We start from the raw sequence: 8,440 nt of genomic DNA, 5'->3' as shown, positions 1-8,440 counted from the left end.
ATTTCATCATGAATAATTAAATCAAATTTACTTAATTACCCATGCTTAAATTATCACTCATGTGCAATGAATAACTGAGTTACTAAATTGCCCTCAAGGCTGCAAAAACTTTGCTTTTATATAGATTATAGATAGATAGATAGATAGATTTCCCAACTGACTATCCTCATTGCACTAGACATCCGGTTGAGCCTTTTGCATTTTTATAAATGAATAAATAAAAAGTTTTAATAAAAGTTTTTTACAAGAGAGATAAAGAAAAAGCAAACTCACAAGAACGGATCTTCCTATGTACCAAAAAAAAAGCTCACAAGAACGGGTTGCGGTGCAGTCTTCAAGAGAACTGGATTTTGGGAGTTTCGTCGAACTTTGGTCATGACACAACTTTCATAGCGAACCTGCTCGCGATAGAAACACGTTGCAACATGGTTGGAACCTTGGCTTCCAAAATGTTATGTGTGCCTCAGATTATATGACAGTGGTTGAAGTTCTTTAGCCTACTGTTGACATGAGTAGTTAGCGGGAGAGGGATACAATCTCCAAAATCAAGGCCATGCTTGCTTGGGATTGGCACATTAGTGTTGTTCATATCTCCCAAGGTAGAAATAATGTGACGAACATCTTAGCTCGCCAAGCGTTTAGAGATGGTTCTCGGTGTCGCGTCAGGAAGCATCCTCCTTCTAGTGATTTCATCCCTCTATTTGGAATTTTGGATGCAGTTATAGATAAACCATTTGTTTCTTTTTTAATTGGAACTATTTTTTACATCTATGTTGTTTGTTCCAATATTGTTAAATAATATGTTCTTTTTGAAACATTTGTTAAATAATGTTTTTTTTTTTGTACATATGTTGATTTTTTTAATAGTTAGAATTTTTAAACTAAATATTTATTAAATATATGCATCGCACGTGTTAATAAACAGTTCAACTAAATAAAATCAATTGATATCTTTTTATTCAATCAGATGAATTTGTACCTTTTTTAAATATTTTTTGAATTTCTTTAATCTTTAAACTATTTTTTCGACGAAAGCGATAGATATTTATTAGATAAAAAAAATCTTGAGAAAACCTCAAGAATGTTAGAAATAAAGTGAAAAACAAACAGCTATTGGGCTTAGGCCCTCCACGTTATTAAAAAAAAGCTACCTCTCAGAGAATCCTCAAGTTACAAAAAACAATATAAACCCAAAAAGAGGCTAAAACAAACAACAACATCTCCTTAGCCTTTTCCTTTCCTTCTATAACAAAAAAAGGCATTAAATTTGGATCTCCCTCCTACCTCTACAGAACTTTAAATTAATAAATCATTCAATCAGCTGGGCAATCACTATTTTGTAAGTAATCTTAGCCATTAGATACAAAAATCAATGGCTTAGTTCTTGCAGGAAAGGGTGGCTGTAGACAAAGGTGATGGAGATTGGAGAGGATTCAAATCCCATAGGTTAGGAAGTCTAGGAAGTATTTTTTTGGGTCAAGGATGTCTAGGAGTATGAATGTGTTTATATTTTTGCATCAATTATTATCAATATATCGAAGAATAGGATAACCAAATTTATTTTTGGTCACTGTTAAATAAAATTATTTTTGGTCAAAATAATATGAATATCTGTCCAACCCAAATATCTTGGGCCAGACTGTAGGCCCAAAAAAATAAGCTTCGAAGCTTGAAGTTGACCATAGCCAATTTTTTAAGCAAAAAAAAAATAGTTGATCATAGCCTTGCCTTTGGAATTTGAGTTCTACATTTGTTTTATGCTGCCTGCAAAGGAATCTTTCTGGTTTTCCTTAGCCTCTTCCACGCCTTGGAACTGGAATCGTAGTAAAACCGCGCCCCATCATGTGAGTGAAAGGGCAGAGAGTGAGACTTGAGAGAGGAAGTTTCCGAGTAATGATCCGTGGATATCTGCATAGTGCATGTACCCAATTGCCATTCAGAGTGAGAAATTAAAAAAATAGAAAGAAATAATGTATATAATATGCTACATGATGTGATAAAAACACATAGATAAAGAGAAAAATTATGTGTTTGTGTTGTGTCTTTGGTGCGTCGACGGATAATGACTCTAAAGTTTTTACATTAAGCTGAAGTGGGGCCAATGAAAGGAACATCCAAGACCATCTCTCACCATCCACAAATCAAAGAGAATCAACACAAGATCTTGGCTGTGGATGAGACAGGTCCACCAATCTCTCCATTATATATGGCTTGAAAGTGAAGGGAATTCTTGAGGCTCTTGTTGTAACTCCAAGATAAAATAACAACATACCCCAAGCCCAAGTGGTCCCAAAGTAACCATCGATGCAACCTTACACTGAAAAGCTCCTTTCATGCATATTATTAACACATGAATAGTTTATTGTGCAAACTATGCAAACTTTTCTGTGAATTTATAATGTTATATATAATCCTTTTGCATGGGAGGTCATTTGGGTGCTGCTGAATCACACTCATTGGAAACTTTGATGATGAAATTGGTAACATGTTTAAATCAACTTAATTTTTCTATAATCAATCATAACTCCCAAAAACTACTGACAAAAATTTATCCTCAGAATTGATTTTTTCTTTAAAATTAACATGAGACTACAATGTGAGTCCATGACACTCTCAGACTTCAAATTTCCAATGAACAATAGTAACATCTTTTTCATTTTTGGGTGACAATGTCTCATGTCCATATAATTCTAAAACATTTTAAACACCAGAGAATGACTATCTATCCTCGTAAGTTTTAACCTTACATGAGTTTAAATGTATTTTCTGATTGAAATGAATCATAAATCTTTGAGTACTTGAGGGACAAAAAGGCATTCTAATTAATGTAAGAAGTTGAAATGTCTGCCAATCCCCTTCTCCTCCCTTAATATTTAGGACTCTGTATCACTCTGTAGCTTAATATCACTGTCTCAATCAGCAGACTATTATTCTGTCCCAAAACCAAAAGGTGGTTTGAGAATTAGGGCCACTATCAGGCTCATGGCCTTGTTGTCTCTCTCAAGCATGTTCTGTGTTTGTCTTTCTGCATCATCCAACTAAATGGCTAAGGTGGTTTAATTCAATCACAGAAACTCTACTCAAACCTCCTATGCTTCTGCTTTCCCATTTACTTAACCATTTTATTTTTCTCCCTTTATTAAGCAGTAAATAGTACAATCATGAACTAAAAGAATGGCATTTCAATTAAAAGATAATGAGATTCTAAGGTTCAAGCATCATGATTTGTAGAGTAGAATACAAACTTTGTGCTATGGTACTTGAAGAAATTAGGACTTTGATGATGCAGTTTGTGGGGGAGGCTAAAGAGGTATCAAAGAAAAAAAATTGATTGACATTGAGGAAGATAATGAAAAAGTGGAGATGGATAGCTCTTAAAATTCAAGAAAGGGAAATAATATTTTGAACTTTGCTTCAAAAGGAAAATGTGGTAGTGGGGTGTAAGCATGGTAAACCAAATTATGAAAAAGGACTTCAAATAGAAAGTTTACCAAGATGTTGATCAAGTTTTTTACTTAAGTTTCATTCCTTTTGATTTCATAAAAAATGTGGAACTTATAGAGATATGTGAGATAATTATGAGATATGGAATTAGCTGTATACCTCCTTCCTATCATCATATTGGAGAAAAACTTTTGAAACAAGCAGTGTCTCAAATCGGTGCAATTCTTGAAGAGTTTAAGGAGGAGTGGAAGAGAATCAATTGTTCAATCATGACTCATGCCTAATGGATTGGTAAACAAGAAGCGTTCCAAGTTGTATTTTTTTTTTAATAGCCTTAAAGCCATAATTTTTCTCTATTCATCATACACTTTTGACATTGCTAAAACAATTGAAAATATTTTCCAAATGATGTAGTCAAATTTGAAGGAGAGGAGAATGTTATCCAAGTACTTACCGATAATGCTACAAATTACAAAACGTCAAGAGAGATGTTGATGCAAATCAGAAAGAATTTGTATTAGACACCATGTGATACCCATTTCATTGATTTGATATTTGTGGGATTTAGAAAAGAATATGAAGATGCATCAAGTCACTATCAAGTAAGGACGAAAGATCATCGCTTCAGTATACTCTAAAACAATGCTCATTAGCATATTAAAGAAGTTAACTTATGTGAGGGACTTGATTAGGCCTACTAGGTGTGACTCGATTTGCCATTAATAGGTAACTGAAGAAGGGAAATTTTGCAAATGTTAATAAAGAAAATGTTCAACAATGTCTTGGCGGTGAAGCCTGCAGTGTTGAATTAGTTGGAAGTTCAAACCAACTAACTTTTGATGTTGCCAATTTGTACCTTGATGTAAGTGTTGAACAAACTGTTCCTTAGGAAGAAAAGTTTGAAGATGACGATGAAATGGAAGAATTTGGAGGCTTTGAAGTTTGAAGATCATGAATTATGCACTTAGTTTAAATTTTCAGTTATATGAACATTTATATATGAATTATGAATTGACTATTCATATATGAATTATGATTATATCATGTACTAAATACTATTGCACTTTATAATTCTGGTTTGCTAAAATTTGTTTTAGCATGAGGTTAGAATGTTGAATATTTATTAGATTAATCTTAATTACTACTATTATATTATCTTTGCATACTATATCATGTACTAAATACTATTGCACTTTATTTTGGATAAACACTCTTACAAGTTTACAAGTCAAGCACTCTTAACAAAATTTTGATAAAACTTTTGTTTGACAACTTCTCATTGCATTCACTTGAAGTTACTTTCATTTTACCGAAGGCAACAGCATAAGCTTGCCATCAATTACCCTTATGTACATTGGTTTAGACGCCTAGCCACATATCTGCTCATAAATCAACCTTTTCTTTTTGTTCAAAAGGTGATTGAAGTTAACAGGTATTAATATCATCTTATTTATACTACGGAGCAGTGTACAACAAATATATGTTATGTACTTGAAATGAAAAAGAATCTTGATGAGAAGCATTCATTTGGAGTGAGCTCATCCAACAAATAATAATTGAAGATCTGCTTTACATCTCCATCTTCAGGTCACTGGCTTCAACCAAATCTGCAGAAGAGGTATAAAACAACACTTTCAGAATTAACATTCACAAGTAGCCTAGTTCAACTACTTTCTAAGTGGTAAATAATTCTAAGATAAGGGTTGTTGTGGAATGGCCTAAAAGTCTTGAAGATAAACCATTAACTCAGTCATCGCCCAAATTTCCAAAGAAATACAAGAATTTCAAAAAGAGGAGCTTCATAGGTGGTTTGTGTTTGGTTATACGGTGGGAAGCCTCATAATCAATTCTGGGAGAAGATAAAAAATGTAGCTTCTGGAGTTACTGTATTTTGGATTGTGTGTCACGACGAGTCCAAACTGACTACCATGCTTATTGTACCCCCCTTTACTTCACAAAGTACAATTAACTTCAAAGTTCCAACCTCATAAATGATTTTTGTCTTGTATTACAAACAAGTTAGTTATCTATAAAAATTAGCACTGATCTTTTTGTGTAATATGCCCTTAATACATTAACAGATCCTTTTGAAAAAAATTGCTTCATTTTGATTAAAAAGGTCTCATCAGTAACTGTAGGGTCCCATGTCTCTATCACCAATAAAAATCCACTCTGCTTTGTTTCTACTTTCTACTTTTAGGCTAAGGAAAAATAAGTGATTTGACAAGTCCTGAATCTGTAGCTACCTGTAAATGGCTGAGAAGGAAAGGATGATGATCTTCCTTGGTCAAAAGCCACACTTTGGAGGTTTTGGAAATCACCTTCCCATGATAAGGAGGGTAGAATTTGCTGCAGTGCATGCAATTAAAAATTAAGATCAGTTGGAACGTGAACATTAGAACATTAATCATTAGAACATGAACATTACAAGACACAGAAGGAACACCTACAGTGAAACATGATGAGTCAAGAAACGTTTCAGGCATAGATACAGGGACATTCATGTTCCTTCGAACCCCCATATCCGTAGGGATTATCTCTGTGTTGTTTACTAATCCACCACAATAGGAAACAAGTTGTTGTGCTGAATTGAATTGTAGATATGCGGGGTGGTTGGTCATGTCTGATTGCATCCCTATGGATGGAAAACTTTGAGCACAAGCAGGAAACACCTGTGTGGATCAAATAATATAAGAGCATATCAGCAACAAAAACACTTATATGATCATGTTTGAATCAACTTATTTTTTCTCAGAATCAATTCTAGCACCCAGAAAAAAAAGCTGATTCTCATAGTTTATTATGCCTTAAGAATTATTTAAAGAAAGATTTCCAAACATGCACTCAAGAAGCTTGTCCCCAGAATTGATTTTGACTTTATATTGATTGTAGAAAGTTTTCCAAACACGACTAAGAAATAAGAAGGATCTATAGGCTAAAGTTCTGCCATATTCATTGTCCTTACCTCTTTGACAAACAATTCATCAATGTTGAAGTCAAGCCTTGGATTTACAGCAGCTAATTTCATTGACAGGAACTGCATGAAGTGATAAAGGGCATTAAGTAACTTAATACTTCAACTTCCTACAGACCAATGTCAAAGGCAATGAATGAAGTTAGAGTAACTCTTACCTCAACTTGTCGTTGAAGAGACTGAACGTAGTTAATGATTTCATCAAGCATTCCAGCTTTTCCTGCAATTTTGTTGCAACCGGGTACTAAATCTTGTAAATACTTCATCCTCTCGCTAATTTTCTCCCTTCTAATCTGCAAGAAACATAACAGAACATTTACATTGAACTCCAAGTACATAGAGAAACACATTGAACCAACCTCTTAAACAAAAAAGAACAATTATTTTCTCTGTTAATCTACTCACCCTTTCAGCTAAGCTATGACTATCCGTGGCTTGACCACGACGTGCTCGGACATGAATGTATTCAGGCTTTTGGTTCTGAACCTCAGACCCTTTTGAATTCTCCTTGGAAGTATCCTCAGAAGTTTCCCTGCTGTTTCTGTTTGTGCAGGACTTGGTATTCTTGTTGCTGGTTTTCTCTGTGGTTTTGGATTCCCCTTCCTCACCACTCACTTTGATCCTCTTGTCTTTGCTATCACTCTCCACAAAAACCTAAACACAACCAAACAAAACCCTCACAGTTAATCGAGCAAACATTAAACAAACTATATAAATTTCCACACAACATGACCAACACTCACAGCAGAAACACAGAAACTACTCAATTCTATCCTACAAGAACAGTGTGGAATTGTAGAAAGCGAAACTTAACACACCTTGGAATTGGAATTCTGAGCCTTATTATCAGCTTTCCTCTTCTTCAAGCTTTCTTTCCCACTCACGGAACCCATCATCTTCTTGGTAGCAGAAACCAAGTCACCATTGCTACAAGTCCTTGAAATTGCAGAGCTAGCATCAAACCCAGACCCGAATCCCGCAACAACAAACTTTCCCAATTCAGGCCACCCGTTTTCAAAACCCGGGTCAGGTTTCACAGAGCGAGCCACCACCTCACCAAGCGCAGAATCAGCACCACCACCACAAAAATAGCCTTGATTCTCATGCTCCTGCTCATGCTGCCACTTCTTGCTGCTTACCCTTTGCCTTTCCAGCACTGTCATGTCGGAACAAGCTCCTCCTCCTCCACCTCCCACAGTCCCTGAAGTGTTGAGACAGTGCAACATGGTTGGTTTGAGTTAACGTTGTTGGTTGTTGGCTAGGAATGAACAGAGTAGTAGTACCCTGCAAACTCTGTGAGAAAAGTGGCCACCACGCAATGTGTGTGGGAAAGAAGAGGAAAGGTGAAAACAGAGGTGGGTCTCTCACGAGAACAAGGTACAATGTGTGTGTTGCTAACGTGCGCACTTGTGAAAAATGTTCTGTTCTGTTCTGTTCGTTAAGGATGAGGAAGACAAAAGGTTCAGCGTTATATATAAAGAAAAGAAAAAATAAAATAAAATAAATTTTATTAATTTTGAAAAATAAAATAAAGGGGGTGGGGGATGCCGGAATCTGAGAAGGAGTGGCCGGAATGATGGGGCAGAGAACCAGCCGATATATCCATAACCAAGGCTGTGGGATCTGGGGCCCACTGATATGACTGCCACGTGGGCATGTTCCAACCCCTCTAAAACGGCTGCGTTTTGCTTCTTCTTTTTCTTTTCCTTCTATGGTAATAAAGGGATGGTACTATTCAATAAAGTGAATTGGTACTTTGGACCTGTTTTGATTTCGGGTTTGTTTAGAGGTTAAGAATTAGATTAAATCTAAGTATCTAGCTAGTATTCTTTTGCTATACCACTCTTGCTTTTCTCTTCATTGCACTTAGTTTCAAAAGCTTGATAAGCAGCTCTATCGCACTAAATTAAAGTAGTTTTACGGTGAAAGATTGAGACCTAAGTTTGATAAAGAGAGGGATGAGAGAACATAGGATATTTAAAGGAAGGGAGAAGGTGGTGGCTTGAGGAGGAAGAAATATGA

At 35.5% G+C, this 8,440-nt stretch overlaps 1 protein-coding gene across 1 annotated transcript; it reads right to left on the bottom strand.

Annotated features, from left to right (window-relative positions):
• Positions 1 to 4,619: 4,619 nt before the first annotated feature.
• Positions 4,620 to 7,981, bottom strand: LOC130747479 (transcription factor bHLH63-like). The gene is made up of 7 exons (XM_057600427.1): positions 7,237 to 7,981; positions 6,824 to 7,072; positions 6,577 to 6,711; positions 6,410 to 6,481; positions 5,895 to 6,116; positions 5,691 to 5,793; positions 4,620 to 5,051 (listed from the first exon to the last, which is right to left on the bottom strand). Exons 1-7 carry the CDS (start codon positions 7,642 to 7,644, stop codon positions 5,014 to 5,016), a joined length of 1,227 nt encoding a protein of 408 aa, XP_057456410.1. The 5' UTR covers positions 7,645 to 7,981; the 3' UTR covers positions 4,620 to 5,013.
• Positions 7,982 to 8,440: the final 459 nt, after the last annotated feature.

Source organism: Lotus japonicus, chromosome 3, assembly GCF_012489685.1.
Source record: "Lotus japonicus ecotype B-129 chromosome 3, LjGifu_v1.2".
Taxonomy (NCBI): Eukaryota; Viridiplantae; Streptophyta; class Magnoliopsida; order Fabales; family Fabaceae; genus Lotus; species Lotus japonicus.
This window is presented reverse-complemented; position numbering and strand designations above follow the sequence as displayed.